Raw genomic sequence first — 22,366 nt, 5'->3', positions numbered from 1 at the left:
TGTATTGGGTGCATATCTATTTAGGATAGTTGGCTCTTCTTGTCGAATTGATCCCTTTACCATGATGTAATGCCCTTCTTTGTCTTTTTTTTATCTTTGTTGGTTTGAAGTCTGTTTTGTCGGAGACTAGGATTGCAACCCCTGCTTTTATTTCTTTCCATTTGCTTGGTAAATTTTCCTCCATCCCTTTATTTTGTTCCTCATCAATTTAGACACGATGTCATTTCACATAATGATGTGGAACATGGGACAGAAAATGCCCAAACACCAAATATGAAAGCTCGATTTATTACATTGAACAAAGTGGGCATTCATTAAATGCTGCCTTGAAAAATTGAATGAATCAATCAACAGGCAAAAAGATTCACATTTATTCATTTACTCAGTTAATATGCCCAGGATTAGATGCTGTGGATGCAGATATAAACAAGGGACCCTGCCCTCATGGGTCTCACTTTCTACTGTGAGAGACAGATAAACAAATAACAAGTTGACAAGCAAATGGAGCAACATGTAAACAAGTCAATAAATAAACACAGTATAGTAATGTCAGCCAGTGGCAGGTGGTACAAAAGAAATGGAAAAGTGGAATGGAGAGAGTCAAAGCAGGGACTGGCCAGAGGTGAAGGAAAGAGTGGACTTGTGATGGATGATGATATGCTTCTATTTCTGCTGAGTCTTTTCAACTACATTGTCTCATGTTTCTTATTGGGCTCCCTTAATTAGTCCAGTGTTTTTTGTGTCTTGGATAGACAGAAGAGAATTCTTCAAGGGCTCTTTCCTCCCTCCAATTCATCCCTCACACTGTTGCCAAAATCACATTTATTTTCAGTTAATTTTCTAAAATTCTCACTCTACAAAATAAAATCCTCCAATGATGATAGCATAAAACCCAAACTCCTTGCCTTGGCTGAAATAGCCATCACAGTCTAGCCCCCGCCTGTCCACCCATTGTCACCTCCTAACTCATCCCTTATTACCTATGCACCTCCGCCAGAGAGCTGTGCTTTTGTTGACTTCTGCCAAGAGGACATTTCTTTTAATTGACTACCTGATGAACTGCTATGTAATCACCAAGACCAACAGTAAGTTTTCCCCACTCACCAAATAGAGTATAGTCATTCCTGGCGCTAAGCTTACTTCCCTTCCACAGCTGAATTCTGAAAAAAAGGCCCAGGTAACTCAGACCATGTCTCTTTTTCCAGATTTCCCAGACTCAATGGTTAAGTTTGAGAACACATTCGAACCTTTAACATCTAAAACAAAAACTCCTGCAGAAGGGATCTTGCTTCATTGATTTCCCAAGCAACTTCTACTACTTCTTTATTTTGTCCTGAATCCCTGCCACAGAATGAGCACGGGACCCAAGCATGATCGTTCAGCTCCCACACACCCCACGACACTCACCAGCCCATCCCCACCCTCAATTCTCACCACAGGCCACACAGAGAGCGTAAGATTCAGATTTATGTTAAGCTGGCTAGGGCCCTTCCCCAAAAGTTTTTCAACAAAGATGGTTGGAAAGATTTTTTCCTCCCTGTATTAATCCATTCTCACACTGCTAACAAAGACATACCTGAGACTGGGTAGTTTATAAAGAAAAAGAGATTTAATGGACTCACAGTTCCACATGGCTGGGGAGGCCTCACAATCATGGCAGAAGGTGAAGAAGGAGCAAAGGCACATCTTACATGGCAGCAAGCAAGAGAAGTGTGCAGGGGAACTGCCCTTTATAAAACAATCAGATCTCATGAGACTTATTCAGTATCACCAGAAGAACATGGGAAAAACCCACACCCCTGATTCAGTTACCTCCCACTAGGTCCCTCTTATGACACATGAGGATTATGGGAGCTATAATTCAAGATGAGATTTGGGTGGGGACACAGCCAAACTATGTTGCTCCCTCACTACAAAGATCTACAGATGTGACTTGAAGCTGATTATGACTGTGATCACTGCTTTGAGGATAAGCTGGTCTGCAAGAAGGAAATTGATGCATGGAAACAAGAAACACAAAGTATCCTGACATAGATCCATTTTCTGGTTCCTGCCATCCCCAAGACCCCAGCCTTCCCCTAAGTTGCTTCTAAGAACCAGCACACCCCCTCTATTAGGGGAATTTGAGGTAGTTCAACCTCAGCACTTATAACCAGGAGTCATGATTAACACACCTTTGCCTCAGACTCTGAGGCGCAATGCTCAGCCCCTTTGCATGTAGCAATGGATCATGTAAGGTTTGCATGTCAACCCCACAAAACATCCATCCTACTAAAGGAAAGTTTTCATCTGAAAGAAATGATTTTCATTTGCACATTAGTTTTCATTGGCACCTTTTCTATATTGATTTGTTTCTATTCTTCTAGGTGTCCCAGTCCCATCTTTGATTAACTCTTGGCACTCTTGGGGCTGTTAGCCCCAACTTACTGAGACAACTCTGTAAAGAATTCATGTTTTAGGCAAGTTGCAGATGGCATATTGATTTACCCTGAAAGACCCTTCCTCAGTGATAGTATCATGACTTTGTTGCTGCCTCGATTGTCTCACAGGCCATGGTCCCTGAACTTTTGTGGATTGGGGCAGGTTAATTTTTCAGTGATTCCACATTCCATGTTCAATGAACATGTGTCACCTCTTACAGATCAGTCTGAAGGGAAATCTTTATTAGCAGTGAAAGACTTCCTTTCCTCAATGTATCCCATCTGTATTGTTCTGTGTGTTCACTTCACCTTCATTAAAATAATGTCGTGTGATTGCTGTGTCAAGGCAATGATTTCAGTTTGTTTATGCAGTGCTATTGACATTTCCAGAGGGCCAGGGTTTCCTTCTAGGGTTCTGATCAACCACAGCTTCCTTCATCATAGCAGTTCTCTAGCTTTACTTGTACAATTCATGTCAGCCTTAATCTCCATAATCTTCCCACATCCTACACACCACAAATGCTCCCATTGCCAATTCTGAATCCTTAGGATTCATTAAGTCTTTACTAAACTCTACAGATCACATTTGTGGTGGCAGCACACAGGAAAATACAGATTGTGGAATAAAGTGAACCTGGACTCAAGCTCCATGTGCCTTGATTCATACCTGCATGACCCTGGACACCTAACTCTCTAAACCTTAGCAATGGAGAAAATATTTCTGTTATCTGAAGAGGCCACTGTGACATCTACTTGAAATGGCCAGTGCAAAGGACACTGGAGGGGAATGACAGGCACCCGGCAGGCACTGGACAAATCTGAATTCTCCATCTCTGTCTCTTATGAAGCTGCTGAAAAGAAAGAACAATCTGTAAAACTTTGAGAGCTCTCATTGAGTGATTTCTTTAAAAATGAAAAAATCACTCATGAATTTAGTATTTTTGAATACATACAATGAGCCCAGTGCTGTAACATACAAAGATAGATACAGTGCCTGCTTGCTCATGCTGATTTATTGTTACACAACATGCATTGATAGGTTTGAAGAGGAATTCTCCTTGCAGTTCTAGGAGAGTTAGAAATTACAAGTCTTTTTGAGGGAGGCAGGCCAAGTGCCTCCACACCTATCCAAGAGATGAACAACCTGAAACCAGGCACATTAAGCACTCAGCTATGTAACACAGCACGAAAATGGCAAGGCAGGAGCTGAAACCCAGCCTTCAGATGCCCAGCCGGTGGGTTTTTTATCAATTTTCTTTTGGGAACACAATATATTTAACATGAAAACAATTAGAAGATACTTTAAGACCAAGTAATAATTGTAACGATGAATATTAACAACTATTGATTGCATATTCTGTGCCAGAAACTCTACCAGGAACTTTAAATATGCTGTCTTCTTTATTATACATGACTTATTTATGAAACCAAAATTCTTTCACTCCATGTACCTGGCCAAAGTCCCATCTCTCCCAGCCAGAGCCATGGTGCATGCTCTAGTATCAGACCTGGCAACTGCTGCAGGGTCTTCAGTGTTATTTTGTCACCTAGGGACACTTTCAATAAAAGCACATGAGAAGTCACTGTCCCTACATGTGGCCTTCAGACATAGACGTCTCAGCACATAGCCATCTAGGGCTCTGCCTACAACTGTGCTTCTATGAAAAGAAGTCAGACTGTAACTCAAATTTTTGTCATTTGTTAGACACAAAGGATGTCAAGAAATTGTGTGAAATACTTATTCATCTCTCTGTTCTCGGAAACATATACTCTTGGGAGTGACACGGTTGACATTCTTGAGGACAGAAAGTGTTCAGTAGTTCAGGGCATCAAAAGATTATTTTATCACGGCAATCACTTGGGGCTGAGGCCTTTACTCTTTAAAAAAAAGGCTTGTTAAACTGGACTTTAGAAGTGGTAATAAACACAGGAAACATTTTGAGGAGGGGCCCTTTAAGGCTAATCCAACATTGCAAGGAGGAACAGAAAATCAGACAAAGTGATTTAAGAGCTAAGATTTTTCTCTCAACATTTCAAGTTAAATGTTGAATGTCTGGATGGCAAATAAAGAGCAGTTTAGAAAATGTAGTCAGAACAAAAGGAATAAATTGGGTATATGAGTAGAAATGATCTTTTGCTTCTGGAAGCCCACGCCTCTTGACAATGGAATGGAAAAGAGAAGCACACATTTGTTTAATAGGAGGCTGTGTAATCCACTTCGTCTACCCCCTGAGAAGGCTCATCCCATTGTTTTCAGCTGAGACAGAATCTGTATTGCCACCAGCTGCAAAAGGCAGTGTGAACTTCTGAAAGTCCATATCCGTTTAGTGATATAAATCAATAAAACACTAATAAACTGCTCATTCTGAACCCCCTGAGTATCTGGGGAGAACATGGGAGACTCTAAGAGTCTCTTATCTATGCCCATCACATCTCTGTTAGTACAAGTAACTCTTGGCTGGAAAAGGAGTTCTACCTCCTGTTTCATTCTTTTCATGCTCATTAGTTCCTGACATGAGTGAGTTTCTCTGTGGACATTTGAAATATTTAAGAGAAAAAAGAGGACATGTGTTTGTCTGTGAAAAGTAATCTTAACCACTCAGGGTAAAGTTAGTTTGTGGATAGTCCAAGAGTAGGGAGAAAAAAAAAAAATGCCGCCCTGAGAAATAAGCATGAAATTGCTCCAATGGGGCTGGGTTCAATGTGAAATTTCACTCTCTTTAATGCAGTGGTCTAGAACCTGCTGGACTCTTTTGTAAGAGCTACCAAGGCTCAAATCCCAGCCCTAGCACTTGCCAGCTAGGTGATCTCCATTTAGGTGATAGTGATTAACTTCCCTGTGCATCAGGTATCTTGTCTGTAAAATGTGGATCCTCACAGTCAGGCCTCACAGGATTATTTTGAGTATCATTGGTTGGTGCAAACGTAATTGTGATTTTTGCCTTTTTTTGATAGCAGAAACCACAGTTATTTTTGCACCAACCTAATATATGAATTGATACATGTGAAGAGCTTAGGTGCTGAGCACATAGCAAGTGCTCAATAAATGCTAGTTATTATCACATACAAAGCCTGTCTCTGAGGTTCATTTTGAAAAGCAAATTTCCCCAAATCCCCCGGAAAGTGATGGCTGAGGTAGGTTTAAATCCCACATCCACTGGACTCTGAAGCCCCCTTTCCATGAGCAGCGACATTAATTGCTGGCACCAATAAGCTCCACCATTAGCCTACATTCAAGTCTATTCATAGAGCACCTAACTCATGCCAGGTGCAGTGCTAGTGACGGGAAGTACTAATGAGGAAGAGCAATAGGTCCCTCCCCCTTCATGGAGCTGCCAGCTAAGGGCAAAGAAAGCTCAACAGGGCAATAAACCAGCACATTACAATACATCTGCCATGACATCAAAACTGCCTCTCAATAGCACTTGCTCAATACATGCATGTGGGAGAGAACTGAGTAAAAAGAGGTTGACTCTAAGGAAAGGCTGATCTACACTGAGTTCCCGTCATGCCTTTTGTTTGTCCATGGGAATGGCATCCATTCATTCTTCTAGCTGACATTTCCTGAGAACACTGAGCTCAACAGGCAGGGTGGGAGCTGATGAGGTTGAAAAATAATTGATAAATTCAACCTCATCAAAATGAAAAACTTCTGCTCCTCTAAAGTCCCTATTAGAGTATGAAAACACAAACCACAATCTGGAATAACATATTTTCAAATATAACGTATTTTCAAATCACATATTGGATAATGAACTTGTATCCGAATATAAAAACAACTCTCAAGACTCAATAATGTTTTTACAATAACCCAATTTAAAAGATTTAAACAGCAACTTCACCAAAATCAGTAGATGGCAAAATGGCACACTGAAAAGATGCTCAACATCAGTAATCGCTAGGGATATGCAAATTAAAACCAAAATTACAAACCTCTATAAACCCAATAGGAAGGCTAATATTAAAAAGACTGATCATACTAAGTGCTGGCCAAGATGTGGAGGTAACAGGACTCTCAAATCCTGATAGTGGGAAAGCAAAATGGTGTAACCACTTTAGAAAACAGTTTGGCAGCTTCTTAAAAAGTTAAAAATACACTTAATATGATACAACCTTTCTGTTCCTAAGAAGTGAAAGCTATGTCCAGACAAAGGCTGGCTTCAATGTTTATCACAGCATTAGTTGTAAGATCCCCAAATTAGAAACAACCCAGATGTCCATCAATAGATTGATAAACAGTGATATATTCAAACAGTGGAATACTACTCAGTAATAAAAAGGAATGAATTATTGTTACACATAACATGGGTGAATGTCAAATTAACTGGATGGAAGAAGCAAGAGCAAATAAGGAAAGACAGGGAGCATACATTATGATTCTATTTGCCTCAGACTTTATAAAATGAAAATCTTCAGTGAGAAAGAGAAGATGAGTGGTTATCTGGGAACAAGTGGAGAGGGGCAGAAGAGAGGAGATTATAAAGGGACATGAAGAAAGTTCAGAAGTTAAGGATATGTTCACTATTTTGATTTTGGTGATAATTTCACACTTGTGAAATCGTCAAAACTAATCAAATTGTAGACTTTAATATGTGAAGTTTACTGACTGTTACACCTCTATAAAGCTGTTACAAAGAAAAATAGTAGAGGTGGCAGTAGCCTCACACATTGCCTTTGTACCTAGATCCATTCATACCGGTGTCTACATCTTATAATTATGTGATCTAGTTAATTTACAAAGTTTGTTTGAGTTTCTTCAGGAAACCAAATGAACTTGAATATGAAGCTGACATGTTTTCAACCACCAAAGCTGCATGGCAGGAGTTTACATTGCGAACCAAGTACCCAAACATGAATGAGAGTCCCCTTCCCTCCTAGTTAACACAAAATAAGTATGTCTCTGGGAAATAGAGGACCCTAGAGCCATATTGGATCAGGCCTGATATCCCAGACACTTTCACAGGCCAATTCTCTAGTAATCCCCTAACCTCAGACCTAAGCAGGGCCTGGATGGAGAAGACTAGATGAAAGGCTTCTAGAAGAGAAGAGAAGGAAGCACATGGCCATGTTTACTGGGCAGGTGGAGCTGGGAGGCTTGCAGGTTTACACTGGCTCATTCCAAGATTTCCCTGAATTATGCAGAAACAATTCCAGAGTGTTGGTTCTTAATTAGAGATGCCAAAGACAGAAATGAACAAATGATCTAATTAATACTGCAATCATAATGAGGCTGACAGGAACAAAAGGTTGAGAATGCAGCAATATCTATCCCAGGCCAACAGGAAATATATGACACATCTCCAATTAGAACAGAACAATAAAAGTCCAAATTACCAGCATAAAGAAGGACAAAATTAGGCAATAACATCCAAACTGCCTGACAACTTATTCTTAGCTGCGCAGCTCCCAGTGATGGGCAAAGGAAAGGAAATTCATGCCCAGAAATAGAATAATGGTGTTTTTACATAAATTTTTGTCAAGCATTGCTAAAGGGGAAAGAAATAGCCTTAAATCTCTTTTGAATTTTTCTGTATGTTCTTCTAAGTAAAATTCGGATTAGTCTTAGGCAGCTGGATTTGGGTTTCTGTGACTTGCTACAACAAAAACAAAACCAATACGCACCAATGCACAAATTCCACTTGTTTCTGCCTTAGATCCCACTACCTACCACACTTGTTCAGTCTCCTCTACCTGAATAGTCATGTATGTTGCTCAGTGACATCAGCTCAGGTGCGCCTCTCTAAGGACCACATTCAGCACACATCCACATTCCATCTCACCCTCTCTGTAAACACAACAACTTAAGGAAACTTTGGTCATATAGAGTTTTGTAGGTGCTGCTGCACATTACCCCAAGAAATGCAGCCACTCTCTGGAAGATGCTGATGTTTTCCAGACTGCTGATGTTTTCCATCAGGCTTTATCTAGTGACCAGCTCCCCACACACTGCTCAGCAAACAGCAAAAACTTTAGTTTTTTTTTTTCTGACATCCACTGCCTTACCTTACCCCTCACAGACCAAGTTTGGAAACAAAGTCCTTCCCTGGGACAGGGAAGACTTTAAAATATTAATGTCCCTTTATTAGCCACTTAACATCTCATTATTTCAAGTCCAGTGATACTGGAAGGCCGGAAACTTAATTATTGCAGCCATAAGTTGGAAAGCACCATCTTCAAGATCCATGTGAGCTTATACTTACTTATCTGCAAGCGTGAAAGAGTTCATCCCCCACTGAAGAGGCATGACTGGCTTCTGTGGTTCTGAAAACCACAATTCATTTACAAACAATACAACTGCAAATGCATGAAAACATGAAGCCATCCTGAAGTAAAAAAGATGGACACATAAAGATTAAATCATAATTACAATATGAACATTGCATTTTCTTTCTTTTTCCAAAGACCTTAAAAAAGACTCAGCAAAGAAAAGAATACACACTGTGGCAGGCAGCATAAGGTCACCTCCTCCCAGAAGATATCTCTGCCCTAAACCCCAGAACTTGAAAATATCTACCTTACACAGTAGGGTGGGTTGAATTGTGGCCCCAAAAAAAGATATGGCCAAGTCGAAACCCCCAGCACCTGTGAATGTGATCTTATTTAGAAAAAGGGTATTTGCAGATGCAATTTCAATGATCTCAAGAAGAGACCATCCTGAATTAGGACGGCCCCTAAATCCAATGACAGGTACCCTTATAAGAAAAGAGGGTCATACAGAGACACAGGGGTGAGACCATGCAACCACAGAGGCAGAGATTACAGTGATGCTGCCACAAGCCAAGGAACACCCAGGGCCACCAGAAGCTGGAAGAGGCAAGGAACGATTCTCCTCTAGAGCCTTTAGAGGGACTGGAGTCCTGCTGACACCTTGATTTCAGATTTCTGGCCTCCAGAACTGCGAAAGGACAAATTTCTATTGGTTTAAGCCATCAAGTTTGTGGTAACAGTTCTAGGAAACTAATACCTTTGTCAAAAGGACATCACAGATGTCATTAAGTTAAGGATCTTGATATGGATTATCTTGTGGCCCCCAAAGTAATCACAAGGGTCCTTGTAAGAGGGAGGCAGCAGGGTCAGAGTCAGAGAAGGCGATGTGATGATGGAATTAGCCATGTGGGGAAGAGAGACAGAGTTGGAGATGCTACGCTGCTGGCTTTGAAAATTGAGGAAGGGTTCACAGCTTCACAGCCAAGAAACACACACGGCCTCTAGAAGTTGGAAAAGGCAAAGAAACAGATTCTCCCCTAGAGCTTCCAGAAGGAATGCAGCCCTACTGACCTATTTTAGACTTCTGACCTCCAGAACTGTAAGATACATGTTGTTCCAGGTGATACGGATTAAAAAATGAAAATACATCTTTTGCAAATTCAAAAAAAGTCCACTATCAATTCATTCCCTGATGGAAAAATCATAGGAACAATATTTGGCTACTAGCTCATAGAAACACCAGCGTGCCACTCCCCACCCCAACACACACACACACACACACACACACACACACACACACACACAGGCGTGCATGCGTACACACAATGCCCTACATAACCTTCAAGAGTGACAATTTTAGATGTACAGAGGTTGAGGTCATAGGATCTGGGGCTGACCTCCTAGGTGGGAACTCTGACCCCTGTATCCACTAGAACTTGAGCTACAGCACCTTCTAGATGCCATTTCCTCATGTATAAACTTCGAATAGTAGTATTACCTGTCTTAAAAGCTTGTTGTGAAGATGAAATGGGTCAACACTTCTAATGCTCTTATTATAATGGTACCTGGTACTTAATAAATGCTCAATAAATGTTACCTATTAATACTCATTAGCTGTAGTAAGCTGCTATGGATAGAAGTCATATGCATTACACCTTTATATCTCCCAAAGCTGTTTATATATTGCCCTCCACAAGTGGATGATTAGGAAGTACTTGTGAAGTCCCATGAGAACAGAAGACGATTTGGATAGGAGCAGGTCCAAGTCTTTACCAGATGCCAAATCCCTTTGACTACAGGGAACCTTCTACCTTTTTGAAGATTTTCAGTAACAGAAAATTCACTGACAATGTTCCGATAAAGGCGTAACAGCCATTTGTGCATAGTATCTTGTTCCATCTCTGGGAAGCTCTAGCATTCATTCATTCATATATTCAACAAATATTTACTGTGTTCCAGATACAGTGCTTAGGACTGGGAAAAGAATAGTTAGTAAAATAGACTTAATCATAGATATTGTGGACCTTACAATCAAGTAGTAGTTAATATTCATGCATATGAATGTGGACGTTGTGTTAGGCCATTCTTACATTGCTATAAGGAAATCCCTGAGGCTGGATAATTTAGATAGAAAAGTGATTTAACTGGCTCACAGTACCCTCATCTGCTTCTGGCGAGGACCTCAGGAAGCTTACAATCATGGCAGAAGGCAAAGGGAGAGCAGATGGCCCACAGGGTCAGAGAGGGAGTGAGGAGGTGCCACATACTTTTAAACAACCAGGTCACATGTGAACTCACTCATCACCAAGGGGACAGCACTAAGCCATTCATGAGGGATCCGCACCTATGACCCAAACACCTCCCACCAGGTGCCACCTCCACCACTGGGGATTACATCTCAACATGAGATTTGGAGGCTGATATGGTTTGGATCTGTGTTCCCACCAAATCTCATGTTTAATTGTAATCCCTAATGTTGGAGGTGGGGCCTGGTGGAAGGTGATTGGATCATGGGGGCAGATTTCTCATGAATGATTCAGCACCATCCCACTTAGTACTGTCCTCGCAATAGATGGTGACTTCTAATGAGATCTGGTCATTTAAAAGTGTGTGGCACCTTCCTCTGCCCTGCTTACTCCTGCTCCTGCCATGTAAGATGTGTCTGCTCCTCCTTCATCTTCTGATATGGCTGTAAGTTTCCTAAGGCCTCCCCAGAAGCTGAGCAGATCAGAACCACGCTTCCTGTATAGCTTGTGAAACCATGAGCCAATTAAACCTCTTTTCTTTATAAATTACCCGGTCTCAGGTATTTCTTTCTTTCTTTTTTTTTTTTTTTTTGAGACAGAGTCTCGCTCTGTCACCCGGGCTGGGGTGCAGTGGCGCAATCTTGGCTCACTGCAAGCTCCGTGTCCCGGGTTCACGCCATTCTCCTGCCTCAGCCTCCCAAGTAGCTGGGACTACAGGCCCCCGCCACTACGCCCGGCTAATTTTTTGCATTTTTAGTAGAGACAGGGTTTCACCGTGTTAGCCAGGATGGTCTCGATCTCCTGACCTCGTGATCTGCCCACCTCGGCCTCCCAAAGTGCTGGGATTACAGGCGTGAGCCACCGTGCCCGGCCTCAGGTATTTCTTTATAGCAATGTGAGAACAAAATAATACAGAGGCCCAAATATCTAAATATAGCTTGGAGACAAATATCCAAATAATATTTTGGATATTTCAATATGTCAATAAATATTATATCTATACCCATTCACCTGCATATTTATATCCACATGTGCATATGCATATAAATATGCAGGTGAATAGGTATGGATATAATATGTATTAATATATTACAGGTCAAGCACTATGTGACTTTTTCTAGATATACATTCTTATTTAATCATCCTCTAAACTCCACATTGGGCTTTTTATCACGCATAGATTTAACAATTCAATTACAAGTACATAGAATAACTTAAGGTTACCATCTGACAAGATTTCCACCAGAAGACACAAAAGAATAGAAGAGAATGAGCGGGAAATTTATCTTCAAATGCGCCCAAAGGTTACTCATCTAGACTTCCCCCAAAACTCCCTTTAAAACCTTGCCCTCGACTGCTCCCGAAAATGTGCCCTTAGCTCAAATGCCAGGAAAACTTTTTTTAAAAAAATCAACTGTCTTTTGTATTTCTAAAAACCCAGGTGTAGAGGGGCGTGGTGGCTCATGCCTGTAATCTCGGCACTTTGGGAGGCTGAGGCAGGCGGATCACTTGAGTCTAGTAGCTGGAGACCAGCCTAGGCAACACGGAAAAACTGTCTCTATAAAAAATACAAAAATTAGCCTGGCGCGGTGGTGGGAGCCTGTAGTCCCAGCTGCTTGGGAGGCTGAGGTGGGAGGATCACTTGAGCCTGGGAGGTCAAGGCTGCAGTGAGCCGAGATCACACCACTGCACTCCAGCCTGGATGACCCAGTGAGACTGGGGATTTTCAAGGATTAGGGAGTAGTTTGGTTATTGTTAGTTCTGCCATTTGCTGTGACTTTAGAACAAATCTCTAGAAAAGTACATTTCCACTGTATCATTATCATCCCCATTTTATAGACAAGGAAACTAGGCTCAGAGATGGTAAGTAATTTGCCCAAGGTCAAACGGTGAGGAAGGTGGAGTCAGGATCTTTACCAACATCCCATGTCTGGAAGCTCAACCAAAGAACTCACTACCTCTGCAGTCTTTTTCTTTATATTGAGCTAAAAATGGTACCTTTCAACTTCCATTCTTGGAATATAAAAAGCACAAAGCTACTCCATCTTCCACATGATGGCCCTTGAAAGACTTACAAAAAGCTGTCATGTCTCCCTCTCCACCTCACCCCTGAGCCTTTTCTTCTCATCAATAGGCTTAACACTCACACTTCCTTCAACCATTTCTCCTGTGATTTGATTTCAAGAGTCCTCAGCCTCTCAGACACTTTTTGGCAGAGCACAATCCAATTTTTTATTGTTCTTCTTATGGCCTAGAAAGATACAGAATTCTCCATCAGAGTGAGAGAGTGAAGTCTATCATTTGTTGCTTATTTATTTTTAGAGACTGGAGTACAAAAAATATCTCACCTTTCTCTGAAATCCACTATCAAAAACTAGGAGCACAAGTGTGACCAGAAATGACAAATATCCTTCAACCTCCACGTGAAAGACAAAAGGGAGTGGTGGAGACTACAGTGAGCTGGAGGGCACAGGTTTTATGCAGAGGAGCATCCTCTCTTCAACTCCAGACGAGGTTCACAGGAAATCATGGAGACCCAGGACCACCTGGTCCTGTGATTTTTCATAAGAAACTGTAAATCCAGATTTCTGTGCGAACTTGCCAATTTTTACATGGGGGCAACAAATTAAGTAAGAATTTTTAAACTATGCAGACCCTCCCTGCACCCCCCACACACTTCTGGGTCAGATCTGGTCTGCAGACTGCCTGCCTGTGACCTCTGCTCTGAGTCACACACCCATTCATGCTAATAAAAATCAACCTGTAGCAGCCTTATCAAACAGTTAACTCACTGGATCCCAATACTGATAAAAACGCTAAGGCTTCTTGTGTGTGTGCACACACACACACACACACACACACAATCCTCTACTTGTTTTTTTTTTAACCTAAAAGTACAGCAGTCTCCCAGTCTCCTCCCATCCATGGGTAATATATTCTAAGACCCCCAGTGGATGCCTGAAACCACAGATAGAACTGAATCAGATTGTCATCCAGCAGAACAAGTTTCTGTTCGTATCTTCCACCTAAATTTAATGTCTTTTCACATCTTAATGAAGAATTTATCACACACTGTGGCCTTAACTTTTGTATTTGAGATGTGACAGCAAAACTACCATGAATGTTTTTTCCTTCATCACGATTTCATGGATAGAAGATTCACTCTGACTGTAGATCTTAGTAACTCCAGCATATGATCTTTTTCCTTCCTTATTAAGTCAAGAATTCTCACCTTTTCACTTAAAAAAAGCACTTTATAACTTCTTGTTGGTCTAGCCGAATTGCCAGCATCACTACTCTTGTACTTTGGGGTCATTTGTAAATAACATAAGGGCGACTTGAACACAAGCACTGTGATACCGTGACAGTCTATTTGATCACCCAGGCAGCTACTAAATGACTCAGAGGTGGGCAGTGTCTACAGCATGGATATGCCAGACAAAGTCATGAGTTACAACCCAGGTGGGATGGAGCAGGAAGACTCAAGATTTCTTCACGATACTCAGAACAGTACACAATTTAAAACATGAATTGCTTCTTTCTGAAAATTTTCATTTAACATTTTTGGACTGTGATTGACCACAGTGAAATGAAACCACGGAAAGTGAAACCACAGATAAGGAAGGACTACTATAGTTGTCAACTTGAAATTTTACATTTATCTCTTTTAATCTTGCCAGATTAGGCCAAGGTTCCAGCTTTTCAAAATCATGTATGTCCTCTGATTCTGTCCCCCAAAAGTCATACAATCACAGGCCAAACAAGTTCATTTGTTTGGATATTACCATAACTTACATCTTTCTAAATTCACGTTTTTCCCTTATCTAACTCATGGTTCCAAGGCACAAAGATCTTTGGTGAGCCCTGCAAGACTCTCCCTAAAAATCATTCAGTGTTTTCTGTACTCTGAAGTATGACTGCGTGACAACTCCACAAACTCAGAGGATCTCTCCAAAGGGTGTTAATGAATGTGCCATGTATTTGAGGATGTCCCTGGGATGATGCCAAAGTCATAGCTCTGTGGACAACTCCATTTACCTTGGAGTTATAGTAAAATTTACTACAAACATTGACACTGAAGCCATAGTAAATGCATCACAGCCATTTAATTAAGTCCCCTCAATTGACACAAGCCCCCAAATTTGCAACAGTCGTGGAATCCCCTTAAAAAGTGTGAATACAGCCCTGAGCTTGCGATCTGCAGGTTTCACTTTGTTCCTCTGAAGACTGGGCAATAACTTGTTCGACGAATCCCCATCCTCCTGAGGCTATATAGGTGACAGCTGAGCAAAAAGGTATCATCTTCCAAAACAACGTCTATGAGGATGAGCAGAGGATACTTTTAGTACATTTGTGTGGAGTGGAGAAAACCAAGTATATGGCAATAATGGGATCTGTGAACTTGAACCTGTCCCTCTAGAGTAGAGCTCTTCAGGGCAAGAGAAGGAGGATTCCACCCCATGGGGCTTCATAGCAGGCTCTTAGGTCAGAACAAAAGGCTTAGGAAACTACAGACTGAATCATTTGTTTGAGCCCATTATGACGTAAGCATACAGATACCATCTCTTATCAGTGTCTCCTTTCTAGAATGACATGGGAATAGTAAAAATAGTGTAAAACTTGCGCATTGTCAATAGCAACCAACAGCAGTTCATCATCCATATTTGTCATTGGTGCAGATAATCTCCTGTGACTTGGCTCAACTCTTTCTAAACTCTGAATATTTAAGGCCATATATTTAATCAAACCTGCCTACGGAATACAAGGACCACCAGGAACCCCAGGCAAGGCTATGTTGCAGGTTTTAAGCCAGTCCACCTTCCATATCTAAGGACAATGAGCATTCCAAGTCCAGGAAAGAGTCTATGCCAAACTTGAGTTTCCTAGGAATTAATTTCTTTGTTAATTAGACCTCACGAATACATCAGTCTTTTTTTCTGAAACTGTCTCTTGCTTAAGACACAGCATCCTGTAGGTCACAACAAGAAGAAATCAACCCTTCCCAGACCTTTTCTACCATAGGGAAACCCCTAAAGGTTTTCCTGTCTGCCACGAAGTTCTCAATACTGAGACCAAGTTTCATGTAACCTCTAAACAAGAGCTGGTAGAATGTGAGGAAGGGCAGAACTCTAAGTTATTGTATTTTTCTAAAATAGCTGAATAGATTGGACTTTGGGGCTCTCTTAACAATTTAAAGGAGGAAGGATCAATCATTCTAAAATTCAAATCCTTTCTCCCTGAGGTCTCTGCTGCAAAGGCAATGGCAACCAATGTGCTAAGAAAAAATAGGCAGAAATATTAAATTTGGTGGTTCAAAAAGACCCCTTCAGAGAGCATGAAAAAAATATTGTCTGGTTCCTAGCAGAATTTGGAGTCAGAAACATAGCTAATTTGAGTGAAGAATCTAGCAGAAATGTCCCATTTCCTAAACTGTATCCCACTGGTTATATTCAAGTTCAGTTAGATGGCACATGGGTGAACTTAATTTTATTTGAATAGTTATTTATTTTAATGCATATTAACAAAAAATGTAATACACCAAGCTCATGGACTTTATTGTCTTATAATGAAGCTAAATTAGTTTTTAAGTTTGAAAAAGTAATGCATTTATTAGCACCACACTCTATCCCACTGAGCTAACTGGCCACCCCAAAGAAGCAAGGCATTTAAAGAAAATATATTGAGTAAATAATATTATTAGGCACAGTGAGTTTGCAAAAAATGAGAAGGTCTTATTTGGATTGCTAAAGTTAGGAAAATATTGTCTTACGAGGAAAGATAGAGAGAAGAATAGGGGAGACAAGAAAGGGGAGGAGAATAAATTCTTTCTGCTGGAGATTAAGGGCCAGGGATTCCCCTTTCCAGGGAGAGGGAAGCAGCATCACCTGCTGCAGCCGCCTGCTGATTCCAGGGAGTCTCTGCGGTCAGCTGTTTCCTCCTTCGTGAGGTCATTCTGGCCTCCAGCCCTTTAGAGCATGGGATGCTCAGTCAGAACAAGACCTTGGAGACAAAAGAAGGAACAACAAAAAGCTCTGAGCACTTAGGACAGCTGTAGATAAATCCCCCCTTACCTTAATGACGTCTTCATCGGCAGACTTGCATTCCACAGACTCAGACACATCGACCACAGAACCATCCTCCTGGACCCCCACGACTTTGACAGGAACTGAAACAGGCTTTCCAGTGAGAATGGCGGTGTTCAAAACCTCAGTGTCCTAAACAGGAGAGGAGAGGGCTCAGATCAGCAAACGTGCACACCACAGGGGCGAGCGGGAGAGGGGTGTCCACCAAGCTCCCTACTGCCTTCATTCTCATTCTGCGATTTAGACAGTTGTCTGAAGGGACAAAGCCACAAAGCTCACACAAAATGGAAGTTTCCAATCGGTGTTTCATCCCAGACTGAGATAATCAAACCTGATGGTTGGTTGGAATGTCTTCCCAGTCCCCAGGCGCAGGGTCATTCTCCCTCTCCCTGACCTCCACTCCCTCTCCCTTACTCCATCCCCGCCACCCGCAGTCCCACAGACTCACACATAGCACACGAGTTCCTTTCAGTATTTTTCAAATCTTGGCTCAAGGATCATTTGGGAAGTGAATGCCTGTATTCTGGGCTTATTAACATAGTGAACATAGACTTCATTGTGATTTTAAATTAGGAAAGACAACAGCAGAAACAACAGAAGAGCACAAGTTGAACATTACAAACCTCTGCACACCCAAGCTGACCGCCACACCCCATCTCCTTGACACCTCCAGAATCTCCAGAGATCTCCCTCCAAACCCAGGTATTTTTAAATGCTGACATGTGCGTTTCTCACTTCTGTTGATTGATCCCCTCAGAGTTCTGTAGGTTCTAATATATGTTCATAGTTTATCTCAGTCTGTCAAATATTTGCCATCCCCACTGCCAGCTTCCCTACTCAAGCCATCTTCTCTCAACTGGACAACCACAATGCCCTCCCCAACTGGTTTCCCTGTGTCCATTCTCTTTACAACAAAGATTATCTTTTTGTTTCAATATAATGCAGATTATTTCTTTCCTAGATTATAACTCTTTGCAAGTGTCCTGCTATTCTTAAGATAAAATCCAAACTCATGGACATGGAGTGATCTGACCTTCTCACCTTTTACTCTCTCTCCTGCTCCTGTCTTTCTGTCCCTCACCACAGTTGAGCCCATTTACATCCCATCGACAGCATCTACCACAGGGTACTTCCCCTGTGCCTGGGTTCTCTGATCTGGAAAATGGGGATAATAAAAACAGCTCCTGTATGGGGACCTTATGAAAATTTAATAAATCAATCAATGTACAAAGCTTAGAACAGAACTGGTACATAATGGGCAACAAGCATGCAATAAATCCAGCTGTTAGAGTAAGTTCTCTACAATATTTGCTCCATGAGTGAATTAAAGAACCACTGAGTAGATTCACAAGGGGACTGTGGCAGAGATGCCACTTCGCACTTGCCTGAAGAGAAAGAGAGTCAACCAGAGAAGATGGTAGACACCTGGGCAACACAGCCCAGCAATGAGAGTTCACCAAACATTCCACAATTGGCCTCACTAGAATGATCCAACTAGATAATTATTTCAGTGTCTCCCAGACTGTATCAGTGAGATCATTACTTCAGTATTGCTTTCACATTTGGAGTCCCTAACCTTAGCTCAGGCACTAAGTGGATTCTACAGTCAGCCCCACACTCTCTATTCCAAACTTGATTGTGAAGGCTTAATAGAGTAAGAGATGGAGTCAACCTTTAATAATAATAATAATAATAATTGCTAAAACTTAGCTATTATGTATGGAACAGGAAATGTTCTATGTGTTTTATATGTCATTACATCCTCATTCAGTTTTCTCAGCTCTCCCAAGGTAGTTACGGATATTATTCCCATTTTATAGATGATTTATTTTTTGTTGATATTAAACCTGCAAATAATAGGTACTTGTTAACAGAAAACATCAACTTTGTAATGAATACCTAAAAACAATAACAACCCAATCTAAGAAATGTGAAAAATTAAGTTTGTTTTTTACATGTGTCCCCTCTTCTGGATGAAATTTTAGAGAGATAAATCCAAAAGAACAGAACTGTACTCCATATTCCTGAGCACTCCCCTCTGCCCGGGGAGCTTAATTCTGTGCACACTTACATATATTTATATTAAAGCACATAGGACTGGAAGCACTGAGGAAGCTGAGATGAGAGCTCACCTAGGTGGGGTAATGATATGGAAGTGGGAGTAATCTCATGAATACAAGGAACAGAGATTGTATCATAGTCCCAGAACAAACTGCTAAGTTCAACTCAATCATGCAGCTGAAAAAAAAAAATCAGTACAGGTATTTTTTGTGTGTGGTGGGCAGGCATTGATTTTGTCTAATGAGCATCCCTCTTCCTTCCTCTTTAGTGACAATGTTTCATTTTTTTTCTCTCTGTATCACCCGATTCCTGCCATCAGTGAATGTGGCCTGGGTGGCGCTGACCCCAGAACACCCAGTCAGACTTCGCAGAAGAGCACATGACCACAATACAGTCAATCCAGGTATTCCAGCCCTTGGCCCACAAAGACAGATTCAAGTGAAGCCCAAACAAAGAAAATCAGACAAGAGTACGAGCTAGAAATATTCCTGGGAAAGATTTCCAGGTTCCTGAATCCAACTATACCTGAAGTCTGTTATCTTTGGAAATGTAGGTATACAAAATTAACTGTTTTACTAAAGTTAGTTTGAGTTGGGTTGTCAGTTGCAACTAAAATTCTTAACACACGAGGACAGGTAACAGGCTAGACACTAGGGAAAGAGAAAAGGTTAAACATCAATCTCTACCTTGTAGAAGCTCACAGCCTTCAAAGAAGACATTACAATATATTTCCCAAACTGAGTTTCAAGAAAGGTGACTTTAATTTTTATAATAAATCATAACTGATGCAAACTTATGATTCTATTACACATAACTTTGCAACCATGTTTCCTCCTTCAGCTTTTTCATGGGTAGCTGAGATTTTTGTACCTGTTTTATCCTGTTTCCATCAACAGTCTCTCAAAAATCCCAAAGGCAATTCCTACTTACGTAGCACAATGCGAAAGCAATTTAGCATGGTAAATATTACATTGAAATCGTCCCCTGATCCCAGAGATGCTAAAAATTCCTAACCTATCAAAAAACCAAGTATTTTATTCTGCTGTTATTTGTGTGAGTTCTAGGTTTCATGCCTTGAAGCATATTTATAGTCCTTTATGACTATGTGCTTCCATTAATGTTGCATGTTAGGGTGATGTCAGTGAAAATGGCAGTCAAAACATCAGAAAATTCCCTTCTCCATAAAAGCAATGAGGAAACTGTCAAACAGTGTCAAGATCAACTTTTTTATAACTCTGGAAATAAACCAAAGGTTTATAGGCAACCAGGAGATCATTTATTCAAGAAAAAATGGCTAATTCTTGGTAAAAACAGAACTTTGTGCCATTTTAACCTGACCTGCTTAAATCTCACACTTTCTAGTGCTGTAGTATCTTTAAAAAATAACAGCCTACATTCACAGTAAAAACCAGCAGTCTAGAAGCCACTGGAGGGGTCAGGTCAGGGCTGGAGATCTTTCAAAACCTCATTCCCAAATAATAGTCATTTATCGACTTGTCTAATGGTTCCCTGAAAAAACCCACTTGCAAGGCTGTCGGTATTTGGCTTCACTCTCAGTTCACCCAGTATGGAAAGCTCTTTCCCTAGAGATACTTGCCAGGCAACTGTTTGACTTTTAGCTGCCTGAAGCAGTGGATAACAGTTTAATCAAAAAGCTTCAAAGGAAAAGATGAAGAATGAGATGTCCATAGGGTCTTTCAAAGGCTATGGCATATTCCTGGGAATCTATAAGATCATAATCATACTTAGGGCTGTGTGCATGCCTAGAGCTGTGCTCATACACAGGAAAGATCAGAGAATAGACCTAAGCTCTCACCTCTGGTTGATTTTGAGGCTCTGTGGAAGAAGGAAGTGAAAGCTAAGGCAGGTGTCAGGTATTTAAAGAAAACTCTGCCTAATCATTGGCTGACCACCAAGCTAACCAAGCAGAGACTTTATAGACTTCACAGAATTAGTTTATAAAAGTCACTAAGCAATCAACAGCTACTACAACAAACAACAAAAACAAACTTGGGGAGGGAAGGAGAATCTGATTCCAAGAGTTGCCACATTATATTATTTTAAATGTCCAGCTTTGAACAAAAACTTATGAGACATGCAAAAAAGCAAGAAAATATGGTCCATACACAGGACAAAAAGCAATCAAGCAAATTTTCCCTGAGAAAGCTAAGGTATTGGACCTACTACACAAAGATGACAATTATTTTTAATTAAATGTTTTGAATATATTCAAAGAAATAAAATCACATCTAAAGTACTAAAAGAAAGTATGAGAGGCCAGGTGCAGTGGCTCACACCTGTAATCCCAGCACTTTTGGAGGCTGACGCAGGCAGATCATGAGGTCAGGAGTTTGAGACAAGCCTGGCCAACATGGTGTAACCCCACCTTTACTAAAAATATAAAAAATTAGCCAGGTGTGGTGCCACCACACCTGTAATCCCAGCTACTTTGGAGGCTAAGGCAGGAGAATTGCTTGAACCCAGGAGGCAGAGATTGCAGTGAGCCGAAATCATGCTATTGCACTCCAGCCTGGGCCACAGAGCGAGACTCTATCTCAAAGGAAAAAAAAAAAAAGCAAGTATGAGAAAGCTGTCTCACCAAAGAGAGAATATCAATAGATATAAATTATTTTCTTAAATAATCAATTAGAAATTCTAAAGTTGAAAAGTGCAATAACCGAAATGGAAAATTCACTCATGGAGCTCAACAGCAGATTTGAGCAGACAGAAAAAAAGAATCAGTGAACATAAAGATAGGCTAATTAAAATTAAAATGAGAGGAGTATAAAGAAAATAGAATGAACAAAAATAGTATAAATACAGCATCAGAGATTTCTGTGATGCCATTAAGCATACCAGCATAAGCACAATTGCAGTCCCAGAAGAAAAGGAGACAGAGAAAAAGGAAGAAACAATATTTGAATAATTAATGGCAAAGGTGTCCCAGATTTTATTAAAAACATTAATCTGCACGTCCAAGAGTTCAGCGAACTCAAAATAGAATAAACTCAGAGAGATCCACACCTAGATACATCATAATCAAACTGTCAAATACCAAAATACCATATAATATTGAAAACAGCAAGACAAAAATACCTCATTATATACAAGCAATCTTCAATAAGACTAAGACCTGTTGTATTATCAGAAACTGGAGGCAAAAAGGTAGAAGGATGACACATTCAATGTGGTGGAAGAAAAAAGACTGTCAACCAAGAATTTTATATCCAGAAAACCTGTCTTTCAAAATAAAATGAAGAAATTGTCACAAACCAAGAAAAACAGAAAGTGAGAGAGTTCTTCACTAACAGACTCATCTTACAAGAAATACCAAAAGAAGACCTCTAGG

At 40.7% G+C, this 22,366-nt stretch overlaps 1 protein-coding gene across 7 annotated transcripts in view; it reads right to left on the bottom strand.

Moving 5' to 3' along the window:
- The window catches only part of TMEM132B (transmembrane protein 132B), a 507,362-nt gene that overhangs the window by 60,765 nt on the left and 424,231 nt on the right, over nucleotides 1-22,366 (bottom strand). For 6 of the 7 annotated variants that reach the window (XM_055358386.1, XM_063694489.1, XM_019039332.2 and 3 more), the window contains one exon: nucleotides 16,945-17,088. In XM_055358386.1, the coding sequence (XP_055214361.1) occupies nucleotides 16,945-17,088 (144 nt within the window). Of the gene's footprint in view, nucleotides 1-16,758; nucleotides 16,848-16,944; nucleotides 17,089-22,366 lie in introns of those variants that run through there. The other variant, XM_055358390.2, reaches the window with a different exon arrangement.

Source organism: Gorilla gorilla, chromosome 10 (genome assembly GCF_029281585.2).
Source record: "Gorilla gorilla gorilla isolate KB3781 chromosome 10, NHGRI_mGorGor1-v2.1_pri, whole genome shotgun sequence".
Classification (NCBI taxonomy): domain Eukaryota; kingdom Metazoa; phylum Chordata; class Mammalia; order Primates; family Hominidae; genus Gorilla; species Gorilla gorilla.
Note: the sequence above shows the minus strand (reverse complement) of the source record. Positions and strands in the feature narration are given on the sequence as shown.